Source organism: Chlamydotis macqueenii, chromosome 20, assembly GCF_036417535.1.
Source record: "Chlamydotis macqueenii isolate bChlMac1 chromosome 20, bChlMac1.mat, whole genome shotgun sequence".
Classification (NCBI taxonomy): domain Eukaryota; kingdom Metazoa; phylum Chordata; class Aves; order Otidiformes; family Otididae; genus Chlamydotis; species Chlamydotis macqueenii.
Genome location: NC_141575.1, coordinates 3,058,319 through 3,078,653, shown reverse-complemented (window position 1 = coordinate 3,078,653; position 20,335 = coordinate 3,058,319). Strand labels below are relative to the sequence as shown.

Below are 20,335 nucleotides of genomic sequence, written 5' to 3'. Positions count from 1 at the left end.
AAATCTTGGAAAAGTTCCCGAAGTTGCGTGTTTAACTGTTCAGATCTGTGCCTTTGCAGTACAGAAGTGCTGATTCCCCTGCATAATTATTTTTGTTTTTAAAAGGAAGCTGAGATGTTTGCAAGGAGGACATTTTAAGCGACTGCTGGGGATGAGCAAGAGTGAAGGTTTGGTGACGATCGCTTTGTTTTGCTGCGTCGCTGTTGGAAATGAAGCACCTTCTCCCCGCAAGGACTAACCACAAATGTCACTTCTGCCGCTGGGTTTTGGGGCTGTTTCTGCTTGTCTGAGGAGTTTTACTGAAACGTGTATCTGGTCGCTGGTTTCTTTTTTAATCCTAGCAGAAGACAAGAGCTGTTACTGGAGTTTATTTAAGGCGACGGAGTCTTTGCGTAGTTAAAATTGCGGATGCTGTATAAGACACAGGCTCTCCCCTTCCTGCCCTGGTGCAGAGGACGCTGCAGTGGGATGCTCCTGTATTTAACTGGTATGGTGAGAGGGAAGGGAGCAGCCAGGGCGTGGAGGGGAAGGGCCGTCTGTGCCGCTCGCCCCTTTTCTGCAGTGACTGGTGAGGGGTGCCCGGGGGAAACGGGGGGGCTGACACCGAACGGGGGGGTCCTGCCTCCAGCCAGCAGCACCACACGCCCAGGATGGAGAGGTCCAGAGCGGTGTGGGAGCTTTCTGCTCCATCTGATCCATCAGTTGTGTCCTGCACTGCCCCTCCCTCGCACTCACCCCAGGAGAGACCCCGCTAGAGCTGTAGAAAGGGAGGGGTACACAGCATGGGTTTATTTTTGCATAAAGTCACTGTTCTGTGTAGAATCCCTGAGGAGGTGCTGCAGAGACCCATCACCGTGGCTGGTGTGACGCACAGCCCGTGCTGGCATTGTCCCGTCCCCGTCCTGGGGGTGCAGGTGGGCAGCGGCGGAGGGGAAGCACCTCCAGCCCTGCCGTGGCACTGGGATGCAGTGGGATGGGGACTGGAGCTGGAGAAGCGGGTCTGCGCTGACTGTCGTGCCTGGAAGGGGTCAGGTTTTGGCATGAGGTCTCCTGGTTTGGTGGGCTGTCAGAACACGATTATCGGGGTTTTCTTGGAGGTGGGGTTGGGGTGCGCCGAGCAGGGATTTGCCCAGGACAGCGATGCGCCGGAGGAGGCTTTTCCACACGTTGGCCCTTCACGAGCACCGTGAACACACAATTTGAAAGGAGCTAGAAAGTAAAAACAGAGAAAAAAATCCCCACAACCATCCTACAGCTTCTCTCCGTGAGCGCTTTCTGCGTGCTTTGCTGTCATTAGCAGTCGCCATTCCGGAGCTGGAGACGCTTAATCTGTCTGTGTTCTGCTAACACCTTTCTGTTCCAGAGCAGTAATCACCTCTCCTGGTCTGGCCGGGAGGCAGCCGTGTCCGCCGCGCTCCCTGTAATCCAGGAGTGAATCAAAGCAACTTTTTACAAAACAAGGTTCTCTGGCTGTTGCAAAAGAGCTTTGGGGAAATCTGGTTTTTGTGGTTAAGGATCTTACTCTGATGCACAAGGAAAATTATGTGTAGCTTTTATTTGGCCCAAAGGATTCTTACAACATTATCCGTATTTCCTTTAATTTGTGGAATTTCTAGTAAATGGGCTTAAAAATAGGTCCGGGCAGGATGCCAGGGTACATGCGAACAGCAAAAAGGCTTTGCAGGCGGCGAGCAGCTCGCTTTCACTTCTCCGTCGCACGGGCTGGGGGGACGGGGCGAACACTCCCCTTTCGGGGTTAAAGTCAGTGACGTCTCTGGAATTCTTTGGAAGTCGATATTGCAGAAAAGAGCTTTTAACTCTTTAACAGAACCGATGCAATATGGTTGTTGAGCTGTGGACACAGCTCTGGGAAGGGGCAGGAGGAGCTGGAGCACCAGGGGACCCAGAGCGTGGGGGGACAGGCAGGGACCCTCACCCGAGTCACTGCACCCACTCTGATGGGATTTGGGGACCCTGGAAACCCGGCGTACGAGTAGGAGCAGAACATGGCGATGATAAACATTATTTTTTTTTTTTTTTCAGCTTTTCCTTCTCAGAAATCTCTTTAAGCCTTTTGTAAAATGGGGAAAAGTTTAACGAGGGAGAGGCTGTGGCTCGGAGCCGCGCTCCCAACCGGTGCCGCCGCCGGTGCCCAGCTCCCTTTGGCGATATTGAGCTGGCTCTTTCTTCAAAACCGGTCTGGGTTCAAGTGCCTTGGAAATGCATTTTTCCCTGGGGACAGCCACCCACAAAAGCCTTTCATTAAGACGCAGTGGGTTTGTGCAGCTGAAGTCCCAGTGGTAAAGGGAAGGTAAGCGGGAAGGGATGCCGGCCGTGCCGCGCGGCAGCCAGCCAGCCAGCCGCCTCGCTCCGCGTTCCTCTGCCGGGCAAGGGCGCCTTACGGGCTTCCCAAAATGTGTGACTTTGGTCCTACTTTTTCCATATTTAGTTCATTTGATTTTAATTAAATCTTTGGGCATAAATCTGTAAAACTTGATTTTATTTTGAGTATCGTGGATGCTGCGCCCCTCTGTTGCGAGTAGCTTCTTGGGAGATGAAGGGGAGGAATGGGGAGATGGATGAGGAGGAACGAGGAGACTGATCAAGAGGAGGAAGGTTTGGAGCTTCCTGGCAGCAGCGTGTCGGATCGGTGCGACGGGCAGGGAGCGGCAGCAGGGCCAGGGCCGGGTTGGGGCTGCGGCAGGGTCTGTGGGTCACGGCCCTGAGGAGCTCGCCTTGTGGGGAGCGGCAGGCGGGTGCAAGCTCACGCTGTGCCCCGACCAGCGCTCTTGAACTGAAAATGTGCATTTCCAGGTGTTGTTGGTGATGGACTTCCATAAAATCCAGAGGACCCCGGTGCTCAATGCAGGAGCAAGCCTGTTGAAGGGAAATTATTTATGCTCTTGGCAGCAATGTGCTAACAATACTTTTAATCTGAGGATATCGAGTTGATTTACAGGTATGAAGTGTTCTGATGCCTCTGTGAACTGGGGGAAGCGCGGTTAATTCGGTTGTGCAGGTGAGGACACCAGACCTTGTCTCTGCCCGCCCCGAGCCCAGCCTGGCTCCTCTCCTGTGCCGCACCAGGACCGCGCTTTTCCTTAGAAGTCGGTAACTTCAGAGTTGTGGTGGGAGCTGACCTTCTGGGATCGCGGTGGCTGGGGGCTGAAGTCCCACGAGCCGTTAACCGTGCCGCCCGGCTCCCCGTGCCCGTTCTAGGGGTGGCAGCTGAATTTGCTCTAGCTCATCCTAAGGGATAATGTCTGGGATGCGCCTGGAGGGCACCTGGCTCCGGACCACCAAGCCTTTCCATGGCTGCATGGGCAGCTCCCAGCTCCAAGGGCTCTTCCATGTTTCAGGAAAAAGCAGAGCGGAGCAAAACGCCCTGTGCTACCTCGGCACGGTTTTGCTAAGTCATGAACAGAGATCATCCTTTTCCTTTGGACGTGGAGCTCTGAGCACAAGCGCCCCAAGACGCCTCTTTTCCCATTAAACCTGGAGCTTTGGCAGCTTCCAGCCCCGGTGCCGCTTTCCATCCCGTGCCGGCTCGCGGTGCCGAAGCACCCATCTCCAGCCAGCCCAGCGCCCGGCAGAAGTTCATGTTCCAGCTGATTCTTCACATTTACCTCTGCTGGAGATCAGCTTTCCCGGCTGCCCCGCAGGAAAAGGCTCCTCGTTTCTCCAAAGACCAAGGTGAAACTGGTATTTTTAGGGGTCAAGGTGATGAACTGGTGCCAGTCCACGGGGGTGCTGGGCCCCAGGGCTGGGGCTTGGAGGTGTGAGCTCCCCGCGTAAAACAGCGTCGTCCCCGGTGCACACACGCCTGTCAGCCCCTTTGATTTTTTTTTTTTCCTTTTGAAAAATAATTGGGTTTTGTGCGTGTGGTTTTGTTCTTTTTAAAAGATTTTTTTAACCGAGAGACAGCAAATTTAATGTTTTCTGTGTCTTGGATGTGTTGTGATTTACATTTGATTTTAGGCATAATTAGAAATGCAAGTAGAGCGCTTTGTGTTTTACCTCTGCTTCAACTATTTATGGCATGCTATGCAAATGAAGGCAGCTATGAATATTAACGATCAGAGTGTGTTACAAAGTATCCCTCTCTTTAATGAGTTCGGTAACGGGCACAGGCCCTGCGCACGCTTTCATGTGGAGGCGTTTCACGCGGCGTGCCGGCTCGGCGGCCATCGATGCCGTGTTCGGTCCCGTCCCAGGAGAGCGGGGCCGTGATTTAAACCCCCCCGGCCGGGCGGCGGCGAGGTGGGTGCGATTTCCCAGCGCGGCGGCGGCTGGCGAGGGGGGGGTGTTGATGGATTGTTTTCACGGAGACTGTTTCGGTTCTCGTCTAGGTCAATCCGTTTCATCTGCTGCGGCGTTGGGGATGGATCTGAGAATATGAAAGCGCTCGTCGACCTTTCAAGGTGCTTTGCAGCACTGGGAGGGAATCTTAAACACGCTCCTGCCAAAATGGAGCTGCTGCCTGTAGCAGCACACAGACCCCAAGAAATTAATTTTGCCGTTCCTCGCCAATTAGGCTTACTGACAGAGAATTATTTGGGGTTTATTGACACATCTGAAGGCATTTGAAGGAACATCTTACCTGCCAGGCAGCAGAGGGTTGGGGAGCGCGGCTCCTCGCGTTAACCCCTTCTCGCCCAGGAGCCTGGGCAGCCCGGTTGGCGCAGTTTCACCTCCAAACCAGTAAAGAATTTTAGCTTTAAACCAGCATCGTGGTTATAAAACAGGAAGGCGACTGTGCTTTCGGAGATCTCACCCACGGGTAATCTGAAGAACAAACTCCTGCTCGAGCCCCGGGGTCCCCGCGGGACGCGGCGGGGTGATGCCGGGGGGCCGTGGGAGGCGGGGGGGGGACCAGGCAGATACGGAAAGGAAGGGATTTAACGCCAAATGGGGCTTGGGGACGGTGGGCGGCGGGGAGGCAGAATGAAGCATGCCCCAGGGAGCGTGCTTTTCAGATTGGAGGTATTTAAATTACAAATTTTGATGAGGAAGATTGTCAGCAGTATTCAAAACAGTGCTGAAATTCTTTTGAAACACTGTCGAGCTGTGCTGTGGCGGTTGAAAAGTTTGGCACACAAGAACTTGGCCCAGAAGTTGCTGCTTGGGGTTTTTTGTTTTTTTTTTTCGTTTTTTTTTTCGGTTTTTTTTTTTTCCTTTAAAACGCAATTCATCTGTATTCAAGTATCCCACATGCTCCAGAAAAAAAAACCCCACCAGGCTCACACTGGTTTGAGACAGAGCCCTGTGTGCCAGGGGGGCTGCGGGACCGATTGATCACTAATATTAGGGGGGTTGCCTTCTGGGTAATGAGCATTAATGACTATTTATACTTGTGTCTTTAAAAAAATAATAATAATAATTTTATAGCGCTTGTGTCTACTCATAAAAACAACAGCAAACTAAACTGGGATTTGGAATGTGCTGGTGGTCCACCGGGTTATTGATCCCAGTTATTGGGTTATTGCATCAGCTGGACCTGTTCATTTCGACGGGCTGATCGGCGTTCGCCGGCGTGGGACCGGCTCCGTGGTTGCGGCACGCGTCTGCGGCGTGTCGTGAGGGCTGGGGAGACTTTCTTACCTCCGGCCTCTGACCCTCCTCTGCTGCCTGGGGCTTGGGTCTCCATCAAACCCCCCAATTTAAGCCGTGTACCCTGGGCTTAGCGAGAGCTGTGCAGCAGCGGGGCTCCCCGGGGACGCTGGCTGTTCGGCTGAGGCACAGCAGCAGAAAACTTGTGGGATGTTGTTAGTGTTGGCTCTGAAGATATGCTTGACCATGTATTTTTTATATATATATAAAATAATATATATAATATAAGATATTTGCCATATATGATCTATGTTATATAACACTATTATATCATTATGTCATATATATATATATAAAAAATATTCTGGGCTGCAGAGCTGTCTGGGGGTGTTTTAGGGCGCGTTACAGAAATAGTCCCATTCTGAAGCTTTGGGCAAAATTTGCTGGGCCGGTGAAGGGTTTTGTTGCAATGGCACAGAGGCCAGAAATGCCAAGTCGGTGTTCGGTCTCGTACGCGTTCCTGCCTTGGTGCTGCGGTCCTGAGGGTGGGAGCTGAGTCTCCGGGGAGTTTTCCCCCCCAGGAACTTGGGGGAGAGAGAATTGCTTGCTGAAGCGCGAGCAATAAATGCAATTTATGAAAAATGCAGGTCTGCTGCTTTGTCCCCATCGGCCTGGGGAAGGTGGGCATCAGGCTGAGGTGACCACCTCGGGTCACAGATTTTAGGTTTCTTAGGGTTTTTGCTCAATGACCAGAAACCTCAGTTTTGGAAAACGCTGCTCTGTCCAGGATTTGTGTCTGTAACCCTGGAAGTATGGAGTTAAATGTCTGCAGTCTATAACTCTCCTTCTCTGCGAGCTTGTATTTCCATTAAGGATCAAGCTCAGATGCAATTGTATCTTCACTTTATAGAGTATTAAAAGTTTAATGTATAAATGTCTTCCCTCGCCAGAACTTCTGGCAGTATTGTTTTCCAGTGCTGAAATTCCTACAAAACCATGGATATCCCCATAGCTGCAAGGGCTCGGCTGCCCTTGAAGGGTTAATTATATTGTGCCTACTGTTTTTTTTTTTTTCCTCTTAAAGCGGGGAGAATAAGCTGTAGCCAAAAGTAAAAGTCATTAATTTTAAGGCAGAGATGTAAGCAAAGTTTCCTCCTTCCCCTCCGCAGGTTGGTTGGGGTAGGCTATGCGGTAATTGAAAAGTAAAGGCGATTGAATTACAGGCTCCTGTCCAAACGGAGCGCGATTTCTTCTTTTTTTTTTTTTTTTTTTTTTTTTTTTTACAACCTCCATTGCATCAGAACTAGGCAGTATTCCTGATGTTCTCATGTGTGTTAATGCTGACTCACAGACTAACTTGCACAAGAAAAAAAAAACACACACAGGCAGCTCCACCATACTAGGTAATGAGCTCTCGCAAGAAGCAGCGTCTGATGTTTTGTAAGCTTTTTTTAATTGACCTTTTCAGATATTTACTTTATTTTAAGGCTTTCTGTTCCGTAGTGGCACGACGGTAGAACTGAGTCATGCATGTTATATATTGCTAGCTCTGCTGTTCTGCGCTGGGAGCGAGGAGAATACAATTCAGCATGGCACTTGTCTTTTTGATGTGTTTCGGATGGGAATTAGTGTTTGCGATGGGATGCAGGCTTTGCAGGAGGCTTGGTGATGGGGTGCTGGGTGCTTTCTGGTGGACGTAACTTACTTGGGGTCTTGGGATGTTATTAGATTGTAAAAAATGAAATTCTGCAGAATAATTGTGTGTTTTTAATCCATGTCTCTCCCTTACCCTTTTCCTTGCAGCAATCTCCAAAAAAAAAAAAAAAAAATTAAAATGTGCATTTTCTATTTTTGCTTCTCCTTGCTTTGAGAGCTCTCAAAGCAGTGATGGATAAGGGGGGGGGGGGGGGGGAAATAATTAAAAAATAATGGCAATAACAGGCTTCGCCTTGGCTTGGCTGCCGGCACTTTTCGGAGGCAGCAGCCTGCGCGGCGGGTGACCTCGCGCCGCGGCGTGCCGGTGACCTCACCTTGCAGCAGGACGCAGCCCGGAGAGCTGCGCCCGTGCCGCGCGGGGACCCCGGGGAGACCCCCAGCCCCCCGTCCCGGGCCGCACCGCCGGCTGGGCTGGGTTAATTCATTCCATTCGCTTTTCCATCATTTCCCCCGTCCCCTGCCCGAGCCGCACGGTCCGTACTTCCCGTGCGAAGTTTTAGGGTTACGAAGCGAAGGTGGCTCCGTGCCGCGCGCGCCTTACGCGTTACCGAGCGATATTTGCGAATTCCGTTTCTGCTGTCTTAATAAGGCAGAAATAATCTCCTTTCACCCGTGGCCACTGCCTGCTGCACTAAAAATAGGGTACGTGAGCACCGCTCGCTGCATGCCGCTTGCAGCGTTTCGGAAACAAACGCTCCGGAGCCGCAGGAGCGAGTGCTGCAGGAGGGGGAAGGAGGCTCAGCATGGCTGGCATTGGGTTCCCAAACTTCACCTTGTTTGCTGCCACAGCCGGGCGTTGCGCTGTGCGGGCGTTCGTGGCGTTTCCCGTTTGCACCCCCATCCCTCCCCCTTCCCCTGATTTCTCCTCCCAAACCCTGACACTGGGTTTTGGGGGGCTGGGGGGGGGGCAAAGACTTTTTTTAGACTTTTTTTTTTTTTTTTTTTGCTTCTCAGTCCCAGCCACCTGCAATGCATGGGGCATGCACAGCATTTTATTTGACTTTATTTAACTATTTATTCCCCTTAAGGCGTTGCGGTGGCCCCGTGCTCGGGGAAGGGCTCTTCGCCTCCGAGTTTTGCAGTTAGCTGTTGCGTATTTTCCTTCGAGCTCATGTAAAAAGTGTGTTTCCTTTTCATTAAAAGGGGGGGGGGGGGGGGAAACCCTAAAGCCTTTTAGCAGGAGCTGCGCCTGGAGTGGGGGCGGCCTTGGGGGTCCCGGCTGGGCGAGGTCCCCCTGCCAGCCCCAAATCCAAGGGTGGGATTTTCCCCCCTCTCTCCTCATTTACAGAAGAAAGAGAAGTTTGCTTTGACCCTCTGGGGCCTTCAAGGGCAGGGCTTTTCAGCTCTTTTCTTCGGAGGGGCTCTGGCCGGCCGGGGGTGACAGCCCCCAGCCGCTTTGTCTGGGCCCCGAGGGTCCGGCCGCCTTTGTCCCTGCCCCAGCTGCTGCCCCGTGCGCCTTTCGGGGGGAAACGCCGGGATTTGGGGGTCTGGGGGGGGGCTTTGGGGGGGTGGGTGAAGTCTCCCAGTCTCTTTGCGCATTGGCTAAGGAAAAGACAGTCTAAATACGTTATCTAATTATTTCTGATTACTCCTGGGGGAGCTCTGATGCCAGCGTCTCATTCTAGGTCGATGCTTTTTCCCTTTGTTGTTGTCGTCTCGCCCCGACCTTTCAGGCCTCAGAGCAGGAAAATAGTTTAAAAAAGAGCAAATCTGCTTTTTTTTTTTTTTTTTTTTTAATCCCCCCAAAGCATGTGAATGCAGAAACTGGGAATTCTCAAACTCCCCTGGAAGTTGTATCAAATAACGGCTGCGTTTTTTATGAACAGCTTGTGACAAAGGCTATGACTTTACAGAAATCGCGCAGACTTGTACAAATTGTCCTGCTGCATCCAAGAGCTGGGAGAAAGAGGCTGCCGTTAGGAAACAAAATGATGTTTTGCTCGAATGGTCACATATCTGAAATGGTCGGGGGGGTGGGCGGGGGGGTTGGCTGGGTTTAATCCAGTTTTGTCCAAGTTTTCCCGTTCGGTAGGAGACGTCCGTCAATGATCTGTCACCCGTAGGACATGGCAGCCCCAAGGGGACTGGGGTGTTTTTTTTTTTTGGGTGGCGATGGCTCTGGGAGCTCCTCCTGCACCCCGGGGCACAGCTGAGCTTGGGCGGCGAGGCTGTAAAATACAATTTACATCTGTGATTGCTAAGGTCGTTTTTCCTGCAGCGCAGCTCTTCCCCTGTCAATGGACTGAAGCCATTTCAAACCATACAGAAGTCGCCTGGTGCTCTATCTACAAAAAAAAAACCAACATATTTAATAGAGGAGATTTCTAAGTTGGACATTATTAAGCATTATTGCACGTGTTTATCTAGTCACGGTAATATTTTGTTGCTGTTATTTTTAGGGGATGTGAGATCTGGTGGTGAGCAGGTTCACCTTGGCTTTCAAGACTGCTTTCTTTTATGTCTTGGATTTTTGATGGGTTTGGGGTTGTTGGTGGTTTTGGATTGGGTTTTTTTGTTGTTGTTGTTGTTGTTGTTTTTTTTTTAATATTCTGATCACAAAATGGCAGGGGGAGGAGCAAGAAAAAAAAAATCCAGCAGTCCTGGCCCAGTTTGTTGAAGGGATTTGGGCTTTTGCAGCTTGCAGGTATGGCTTTGCTCATGTTCCTCATGCCCTTTCCAGACCAAACACAGCTACTTCTTTCACCATTTCGCTGCGAGCACATTTCACGACCTTTTTTTTCTCCAGGAAAACAGGAGGTTTAGTCCATCACCAAGTGCCAACGGCAAGCTCACCCGCTTGCTCAGCCGCTTTGTGACCAGCAGCTGTGAAATCTGCTGGAATGAGAGAAGAGGCCACCAGGAACTGAAGCGATGCCGTTTTGGGGCGGGATCCCTTTGGGGTGGTCAGGCCAGGCCGCAGGCATGTGGAAGGTGCGCCCCAGGAGGGATCAGCTGCGTGGAGCGTCTCAGTTCAAACTCTGAGGTCTCATGGGAGGTTTTGAACGAAATCTGCCAACAATTTGCTAGACTTGGGCGCTCTGGTGCTTCTCACCAGCTTAAACGTGTCCTGAACTGGCACAGCTGTGGTCTTTTTAGAAAGACGTGCCTTCTTCCTGGCATGCCCGGCTTGTTTGTAGAGCAGATTCTAAGCAATATTAATAATTTATATCTATTTTAAGTTGGTTTGTTCTGTGCTGCTACGCTGGTCCTTGGCTGGTCCCAGTCATCCTACCCTGCTGGGTTTCTGAGGCAGGGGGTTGTGGGCGGGCCTGAGGAGGTCCCAGCCGGCGCCTGCCTGGCCCCTCCAGCTCTGAGGGAGCTCTCCCTGGAAGAAGAGAGGAGGAGATCCTTCTCCACCCACGGTCTGCCATTGCCATGGACAAGGTTCCCCTCAGGTGCCCGAGCGGTGGAGTTTTGTTTCTGTAAAGCACGTTGTTTTCCAGTAGTTTTCACAGATCCAGAGCGGATCTGCCTTTGCCAGAGCAGCCTCCTTTCCTTCTCCAGCGGAGGTGGGCAGTTTTGTGGTTGGAAGAGGTCTTGGGCTCTTGGGCTTGGCTGTCATGGTGTCTTCCCTGACCTCCTCGCAGGATGTCACCTTGGTCCCCTCTCGATGCCTCAACACCAGGCCGAGATCTCGTTGACCTCGCAGCGGGTTTGGATGAACCCGTTGAGCACTCCCAACGCGTGAAGGGCCTGGAGGTTCTCGGCTGGGAGCGTCGCAGCTCTGCCAAGCGCCGGGAGGCTGCAGGTCCTGTGGGATGCAGGGCAGACGTGTCAGTGGCATTTGCTGGAAGAGCAGGAGAAGGCAGCCAGCCCCTGGGAACCCAGAGCGGCGGCAGTTTGCTGCTGTGGAGTTGAACTTAATGCCCCAAATGTGTATTTGGACGGTGGAAGCGGAGGTGTGAGCATGATCGGCAGGGAGGGGTTGTGCCGGAGCATCGTCGGCCCCTGCGCTCCCTACAGTTATCCTCTTCTAAGGATGGCTTCATCTCTAATCTCCGGAATTTTAACTGTGTGTGGCCATCCGAGCAGAGTGAGTGAAACAAATCCGAGAGCAGGAGCAGAAACAAAAAAGCTCTGGGCAAGAGAGAAGTAAGCAAAGTGAGGCCCCACCCTCTTTCCCAGAAAAAAAAAGCAGCAAACATGCTCAATAAATGCGAAGGTAATTTAAAATCTGAATCCAGGAGACAATGTGACTGAGATTTCATTACTTAAGCAAATGGATTTGCTTTTAGTGGATTCAGCCACAGACTGAAAGAAGCTTTCCCCAAGGGGTAAACATTTTTCCTGCATTTGAAAGGCTTTCTTGCGTGGGAGGGGTGGGATCAGGAGTGTGGCTGCCCACGGAGCACCTTTATTTGGGGCAGATTGGGGCATTCCCCAAGCTGTCCTTGTGGGTGGGGGGGTTGGGGAGCCCCTGGGGTGGGATGCTGAGGGATGCTGGGGCAGGCAGGATGCTGGGAGGATGCAGGGGTGATGCGGGGGGGGTGCTGAGGGATGCAGGGGAGGGTGCAGGGGATGCAGAGGGGGGGTGCAGGGGATGCTGAGGGATGCAGGGGGGGTGCAGGGGATGCTGAGGGATGCTGGGGGGTGTGCAGGGGATGCTGGGGGGGTGCAGAAGATGCTGAGGGATGGAGGGGGCATGCAGAAGATGCTGAGGGATGCTGGGGGGGGGTGCAGGGGATGCAGAAGATGCTGAGGGATGCTGGTGGGGGTGCAGGGGATGCTGAGGGATGCTGGTGGGGTGCAGGGGATGCTGAGGGATGCTGGGGGGGTGCAGGAGATGCTGAGGGATGCTGGGGGGGTGCAGGAGATGCTGAGGGATGCTGGGGGGGTGCAGGAGATGCTGAGGGATGCTGGGGGGGTGCAGGGGATGCTGAGGGATGCTGGGGGGGTGCAGGGGATGCTGAGGGATGCTGGGGGGGGTGCAGGGGATGCTGAGGGATGCTGGGGGGGGTGCAGGGGATGCTGAGGGATGCTGGTGGGGTGCAGGAGATGCTGAGGGATGCTGGGGGGGTGCAGGAGATGCTGAGGGATGCTGGGGGGGTGCAGGAGATGCTGAGGGATGCTGGGGGGGTGCAGGAGATGCTGAGGGATGCTGGGGGGGTGCAGGGGATGCTGAGGGATGCTGGGGGGGTGCAGGGGATGCTGAGGGATGCTGGGGGGGGTGCAGGGGATGCTGAGGGATGCTGGGGGGGGTGCAGGGGATGCTGAGGGATGCTGGTGGGGTGCAGGAGATGCTGAGGGATGCTGGGGGGGTGCAGGAGATGCTGAGGGATGCTGGGGGGGTACAGGAGATGCTGAGGGATGCTGGGGGGGTGCAGGGGATGCTGGGGGGGTGCAGGGGATGCTGGGGGGGTGCAGGGGATGCTGAGGGATGCTGGGGGGGGTGCAGGGGATGCTGAGGGATGCTGAGGGATGCTGGTGGGGGTGCAGGGGATGCTGAGGGATGCTGGGGGGGTGCAGGGGATGCTGAGGGATGCTCCCGAGCCTTTCTCCGGCCGCAGGAGTTAACCAGCAGCAGTGCCAGCTCTGCAGACTGTTTGGAATAGTTTAAATGCTTTGACACTCTGGATGTACTAGATGGCAGGGGAGGCAGTTTACAGCGTAATTCATATGCAAAACTGCACTATAAATTTAAAACCTGTCTCAGTTGCCGTGGCACCACTAAGCATTTCATCAGCATACAGTACAGTATTTCTGCCATCTTTGTTTGCATTGCAGTGACTCATCAAAAGTCTGTCTTGTACCAACACTGAGAGCATTCCTCTGGCACTGATATTTCTCTGTTTTTAAAGCTTCGGTTTGAAACTGGCATTTACTTCAGGTCCCTAATCAAAGGGCTCTATTCATTGCAGAGAGCAGCCTGAATGTTAATCTGCATCCGGCCTATTCATTTCGATGCTGCGCGCTGCCGGGGAGATCTGACTTGGTAAAAGCTTGAGCTACAGCAGATACAGACCCAGGGTTGGATACTATATGTATTTTTTTTTTTTTTTAAATTTATTTTTTTTCTCCCCTCCCCTGAGCCGTCACCGTCACTGCGTATAGCGTGCGGCCGGGGCGCCGGGGGGACGCAGAGCCCCTCCGGCGAGCAGCCGAAGGTACGTTCGCTCCCAGCCGGGCAAGGGGACTGGGAACTTCCTCGCTCGGAAGAATTTTTTTTAACCATGCAGATACAATTAAATTGGCTCCGAGTGTGTTCCCTTTTCTTCCTGTTACCCCATGGCCTTGCAGATAGGACTTTTTTTTTTTTCCCCAGCAGTGGGAACAGAGCAGCTCTTTGTGGTGGAGATTTTTTTTTTTTAACATCTTTCTGAGATAAACTTCTTTTATTTTTTTTTTCTTTATATTGTTATTACGAGCTGTCGGTGCTTCTTCAGCACTCTTGAAGGCAAGCAGGATTTGAAATCTCCAGGACTCTCGTGTGGAGCTGGCAGGGGGGACGGGGCGGGTGTCGGTGAATCCGCAGTGATTTGCTTTGCTGGAGTTTCCGCGCGCGGGCTGCGCTAACGCTACCTGCTCCGCCATCGCGCGGGGTCTGGGCGCGAGCTCCCCTTTGACGGCGAGGCTTGCGTTGCTCGGTGAGAGGAGGAATTATCCCCGTGGCCGAAAGGTACAGCTGGCCGCGCAGGTGCGGGACGCGAAGCCGGAGCCGTCGCCTCCAGCCCCCCGTTTCGTGTGAGGTTGCTGGGGGGTCCCCGATGGCAGCGGGCAATGGGCTGGGGGGGCCCGGGGCTCCGGCCGGAGGAGGGGCTGGGCTGGGGCTCCCCCTGCCCCACTTTGGATTTAGGGGAGAGAAATAAAAAGAGAAGTTGGTAGGCGGCTCGCTGCGGTGCGTTGGTTTGTTTTATTGGGGCTCAAATATCTGGCTTAATTTGGAGATAAGCCTGGTTTTGTTGGAGGATAAATCTGTTGAGAAGGGGTTTAACTGTTGAAATGCTCCCTCTTTCTGGTGCAAATGGGAAGATTGCTTTTCAAAGTGCTTTTTCCTGGGAGCTGTCGCTCCGGCAGAATCCTGTATTTATTTCAGGCAGAATGGCACATTGTTTTATAAATATCTTTTCTGTAGTTCCAACATCGCTGCTGGTTGTTGTGTTTCTTATATAATGCCACCCGAGATCTGACTGTCTTGCGTTTGCTTTGCTGTTCGCTCCTCTCCCATTACCGTTCAGATTTTCCTGCATAAAGTAAAACCCCTGGGGGAATAAATCAGTGGTGCTTATTTAAACAGACCACAACTCAAAGAAAATACTTGCATTTTTGGGATATCCTTTGCCATCCACCCACAGCGTTGCCAGCCTTGTTTGAGAACATCGATAAGTAATTTTTATAAGCGATGGTTTTTTTTTTTCACATCGGCTCTCAGAGCTCTGAGCCTTTGATGTCGGGTGAGGTGGGTTCCTCTGCTTCCGCCTGCTTTGGTGAACTGTCTAAAAAAGCTGTGCCTCTCTCCCTGCCTTCTCCGTTTTTCAGATGTGCCCTACTTTGGATATTCCTGCGTTGAATGTCTGAGGAGCTCCAGCCGATCCTGAGCCATGTCGCAGATGTTGCACATAGAGATTCCCAACTTTGGGAACACCGTTCTGGGCTGCCTGAACGAGCAGCGGCTGCTGGGGCTGTACTGCGATGTCTCCATCGTGGTGAAGGGCCAAGCCTTCAAGGCTCACCGGGCGGTCCTGGCCGCCAGCAGCCTCTACTTCCGAGACTTGTTCAGTGGGAACAGCAAAAACGCCTTTGAGCTGCCGGGTAGCGTCCCCCCCGCTTGCTTCCAGCAGATCCTCTCCTTCTGCTACACCGGGAAGCTGACCATGGCGGCGAGCGAGCAGCTGGTGGTGATGTACACGGCGGGCTTCCTGCAGATCCAGCACATCGTGGAGAAAGGGACGGACTTGATGTTCAAGGTCAGCTCTCCCCACTGTGACTCTCAGACCACCATGATCGAAGATCCCAGCTCCGAGCCGCAGAGCCCCTGCAACCAGCTGCAGTCGGCCTCGGCGCCCTACGTCATGTCCCCCTCCATGCCCATCCCGCTCCTCACGCGCGTCAAACACGAGAACCTCGAGCTGCAGGCAGCTGCCCTGCCCGGCAAGCGGCCCCTCGAGCCCGGCGCCCGGGAGGGGACGGGCGGCGGCGGCCCCAACGCCGCTCCCCTGAAGCTCTCCCGTGTCTCCTACTACGGGATGCCCAACCTGGCCACCCTCATCCCCAACGTCCAGCAGGTCCAGTACTCGCAGGGGGAGCGGACGAGCCCCGGCGCCAGCAGCATTCCCACCACCGACAGCCCCACCTCCTACCACAACGAGGAGGATGAGGAGGACGACGAGGCGTACGACACCATGGTGGAGGAGCAGTACGGGCAGATGTACATCAAGTCCTCGGGAGGCTACTCTGGTAATGGACGGTCTCTCTGCTTGGGTTTTCCACTCTCCTTCTGTGCTTGCTCGGTCCTTCTCCAGCCAGCATGGGTTATTTTGGGTTTGTTCACTAGGCTTTTTGTTTTCTGGGGCTTTGCTTGTTTATTTACGTAGCGCGGTGCTCGGTGGTGATGTCCAGGTGTGGCACGGGCAGGTTCCCCCGTGCCATCGCTGATGGGCTGTGTCCCCGGCTGAGAGCCTGCGTCATCCGCCACGGCCAGCTTAGCCCTTCGCTTTCGGGCTGAGGCTGCCGCCAAGCAGCGCGGTGGTTATGTGAGCCATGCCGGTGGTGATGCCCGTCCCGTGGGGATGGCTCAGCTCGCCTGCCGTGGGCATTCCGAGAGGGATGGGGTCCGTGGGATGGGAGGCCCAGCAGGGGTTAGGTGGTCGGTCTGGGAGTTGGTCTTCAGCGAGGTGCGAGGCACGTTCCCTCTGTCCTGCCCGTTTGGAATAATTTTTTTTTAAAGTGATGAATGTGTGGTGTTTGGAGGAAGGGAAAAACCATCAAGCAAATCATTTTCAGAGATGCTGTTAATTAGGCATATCTGCATAAAGAAAAAGGCTTTTATCCCCACTGCCTGAAGTGACCCCCCTTTCCTTCGCCAGCCTTGCCCGGCGCATCGCTGTCACAAAGGGAAAAGCACTTTGAGGGCCTCCTGGTAATATTTTCTTTCCCTACGAGGTGAGTCCCTGGGCGTGCCTCAGGCAGAGGAGGTGGCTTCACTCCGGTGGTGCTCGGCCGGGAGCTGCCGGCTCGGTCCCGGGGTGGGCGTGGGGCCACGAGGCCACTTCCCACGCAGGAGAGGGGTCCCCAGGGCATGCACCCCCCCACCCCCGAGCACCTTGCTGGGCTCAGACCCTGTTGAGGAGCAGGGGAGGGTGAGGGGTACGGAGCTGGGGGCTCAGGACCGGAGCAGGAGGTGCCCAGCTGGGTCGCTGGCGTGCCTGCATCCCACGCAGGGGCTCGGCGTCGATGCCCTGGCCCCCCCGTCAGAGCTGCAGGTGTCTGTGGTGGCAGCTTTGATCCGCGGGCGCTCCCCGGGGAGGGACATCTCCCCGCCGGCTCTGGCAGCGCGGAGCATCCTCTCGCCCGGAGCCGCTTTCCCCGCTATGCTTCTGCGCTGAAATCGCTGGGCTGATTTTGCAAATATTTAACTCTCGTTTGCCGAAGAGCTGGCATGCTTTCCTCAAAGCTGTTTGATTTTGTTCTTAAGCAAGGGAGAAGACTTGACAAATGCGGCTATTTCTGTTACCCAAAGCCAGGCTTTCCCCAGTACTGAGAGCAGGCGCATCCCCACGCGTTGTCCCGTCCCATCCCGTCCCAAAGAGCAGGAGCCCAGCGTCCCCTTGGCGTGTCCCCCGCCAGGTAGCAGGCAGCTAAGCAGCATTTCCCAAGCGTTTTTGAGCCAGCTGTGGGCAGAAGGGAGGCAGCGTACTGGTAGGAACGGCAGTTGGTGTCGGGCGGGCGAGGAGGAGCGGGATCAGGGGACAGGGATGGGGTTGGAGTCTCCTGCGTGGCAGGAGCTGGGCCCTGTGTCCTGGCCGCTGTTGGAGTCAGACCGAAGAGAGATCAGGCTGTTCTCCCTCACACTGGTTGTGGTTTTATGTCACTGTAGAGCGTGCGGTGAATAACGTGAGTTTGCCTTCAGCGCCGGGGCTCGCAGCGTTATTCCCCAGCGCGGTGGGATTGTGCCCTTGGACACGGTGCTTTCCTTCCCTGTCACGGGGCCAGTTCGTCCAGTCACAGAACAAAATCAATGCAGAGGGCGAGCGCAGGACCAGCCCCGGGACCATGCAGGCAGCAGCTCTTAGCCTGTACCTAACTCGTGCGGTGCAGGAGTTGTCCCAGTTGGAAAAGTGAAAATACCAGCGGCTTTCTCGGGCATCGCTGGAGATGCTGCAGCCATCCAGCCCTCGTGCCGGAGCCGGGCATCCTGCAGCCTGTTTGGTTTCTACAGTTTTCCTGCTTGGTTTCTGTAGGGGGAAGACTTGAACCGTGTCGTGATGCCCGTGTGAGGAGGAGGCAGGTCGGGAGCGCGGTGCTGCCCGGCCCCGCCGTAAGGCTCTGATATACCACGTTTCTGCTAAAATATTTCTTCCGCACCAGCATGTTTCAAGGGAGTTTCCCGTTTTAAATAAGCCAGCTATAGTATGAGGCTTCCTGAAAAAGAGGGCGCACAAAAAAGAGATTAAAAAAAATAAAACCTAAGCTATTCCATTATGGTTTGGACTTGTATGGCTAACTGTGTTTTAATTACTCGGGATAAACTGTACCCTCAAAAGGTGCAGAATAATAAAACCATAAGATGGAAGAGAGAAGCCAGCTAATCCTGCTGCTGGCACGGAGATCCCGACAGCCTCACAAAGGCTGGGGGGAGGGGGGAGGCCTTTAAAACAGTGATTGCCAAGGTTTCCAAGAGCCCCGTTTGTAAAAACAAAAACAAAGCCAAAGAAGAGCACAGCAGATGAAGCCCTGAATTTCAGATAGGGTTTTTTTTTTTTCTTCTCCTTTTTCTCCACTTTTTTTCCTTCCCCGGCTGAAGTGTTGACTGAGCTCATGCCAGCGAGCGCGTGGTGGGATGCTGGTGGCTGATGTTCTTCGCTTCCCTTGAGCATCGCTTCCGAAGTCAGGACAGCGCAAGGCAGGGGAAGGCGCTCGGTAGGACCCCCACCTCCAGCCTGAGGGGTCACGAAACCTCTTCTTGCTCCAAGGCTTGTTTTTCTGAAATTTATTTTGGTTCGTCTGTTTTTATAGTCAGAACCATGGCAGATCCCCAAAGCTGGGATCAGAGAGCCGTGTCCAAAGCGGCGGTCAGAGAGACAGGGAGCACATCACCACCTTGGCCAAGGGTTTGATGGTAGGAGAGGGAGCGAGGAGGAGGAGGAGGAGGCACGTCAAGTGATGTGCCTCTCGCCGTGGTGTGATGGACCAGGGAAGGTGTTGGACCTGCAAAAGGAGCGGCAGATAAATGAAGGGATAAGCCCAGTCTTAAACACGGGCCGATGGGAGGGGTAGGTTTGGGTGTCGGCAGACAGGGCAGCGGCTTGCAGAGGGATGTAGGAAAAGGTGCCTCAGCTCCCACCCGCCTCTGGCCGCGTTCGGTGGCCGGGGTGTCACCGCCGCTGTCCCCACACCCGCCTGCTGCTGTGTCAGGCTGGGAGCATGGCGGTAAAATGGCTCCTTTCCCTCTAACTGGGGCTAGCTGTGGAGAACATGTGGGCCTTGAGGACACGAGTGAGACTTAATGAGGTTTCTAGCATCTGATCTGAGGAATGCACAACTCCAGAAAATATTAAACAAAAGCAAAGTATTTTTATCCTTGTTAATTACAGCGTCGTGGGCCTGAGCTGAAGTGGGTTTCAGCAGGACTTGCAGATGCTCGGCGTTTTTCTGCACTGAACCGCGTTCTTGTCAGTCAGCTTGCTGCTTAGCAGATGCAGTTAATTTAATTTTGACAGGCGCAAGCGAAGTTGCGCGAGGGTCCGTCCTCCTCCCCTGCTCCTGCTGCGCCGCTTTGCAGGGGAGAGGAGAAATCTTTATGCAGCAAATGGCTGGAATGTAAAGGCTGGGCTTGAAAGTTATGAAATCCTGAACTGACAAGAGCACACTTCATTAAAAATTCATCTAAAATAGCCATTATAGGATAGTTGTGGTAATTAGCCGAGAGAATAGTTTTCTCTCCTGGCCCCTGATTCCTGACAGTAAGGAAAGAGGGCGAGGAACAGCCCAGAATCCGTAACGAGCGGCTCCGGCGCAGCCCGTGCAGCACCCCGAACCGAGCCCGAGAGCGAGGCGCTGCGAGGATGTAGATCACGGCTGGCGACGCCGGGTAATTGCAGCCGTAATCCAGCGGCTGGTTCTGACTGCGGGAACGGTGACGGGCTCCCGCGAGGAGCCGTGCCCTGCGGTGGTCGGTCCGACCCTGCTGCGCACGGCGGGGATGCTCTGAGGAAAGAGCCGGTGTCGCTTTTCGGAACTGTGGTGAGAAGAGGATGTCCTGTTTGTTTGCCAGAGCGCTCTTCCTTTGGCTTTGCGTTGAGGGGCTTTGGCTGCAGAGAGCCCCGCTGCTGGAAGTGCCGCCGGGAGCCAGTCAGCACCGGCATCGCCCGTCCCGGCGCGGCACGGGGACGGGTGGCGCTGAGCAGCCGCAGGAAGGCAGAGCCCCGTGCCGGGGGCACGCAGCCTCTGGCCTTTTTTGGCATTAAACTTCCAGTCCCCGTTTCCTCGACGTAAAACACAGATGTTTAATTTTAGGCTGGCAGATGTTTCGCTCCTGGCTGAGATCTGAAGCGAAGGCAAGATAGGGGTATTTATAAACCAGGAATATTTTTCCTATCCTGATTCCAGATCACCTCCTTGTATAAATAGGTCACAAATCACATCTCTGTGTTCCAGTACGTTGTTATAAATGCACTGTTTGTAAAACGTAAACGATCCTGGTTGGGACTGTATCATATATCTGTCCCACCGTGCGTGCGCGTGTCCTCTGTGGTACGGCTTTACGTACGCAGGCAGATGCTGGCGATGCCAGGGATGCTATTTTTGGGGTAGTTCCATTGCCAGTGGAAGATAGGCCAGTGGGATAAAAATGTCTGTAAAACGTTGTTCTTTTTGAAAAGAAACTTCATGCCAGGGGAGAGTTGTGCACCTG

At 53.9% G+C, this 20,335-nt stretch overlaps 1 protein-coding gene across 3 annotated transcripts in view; it reads left to right on the top strand.

Moving 5' to 3' along the window:
• NACC2 (NACC family member 2) overlaps positions 1-20,335 on the top strand; it is a 77,838-nt gene that overhangs the window by 47,613 nt on the left and 9,890 nt on the right. For 2 of the 3 annotated variants that reach the window (XM_086764218.1, XM_086764217.1), the window contains exon 2: positions 14,743-15,660. In XM_086764218.1, the coding sequence (XP_086620344.1) occupies positions 14,805-15,660 (856 nt within the window). In that variant the 5' untranslated portion in view covers positions 14,743-14,804. Of the gene's footprint in view, positions 1-13,687; positions 13,883-14,742; positions 15,661-20,335 lie in introns of those variants that run through there. The other variant, XM_086764219.1, reaches the window with a different exon arrangement.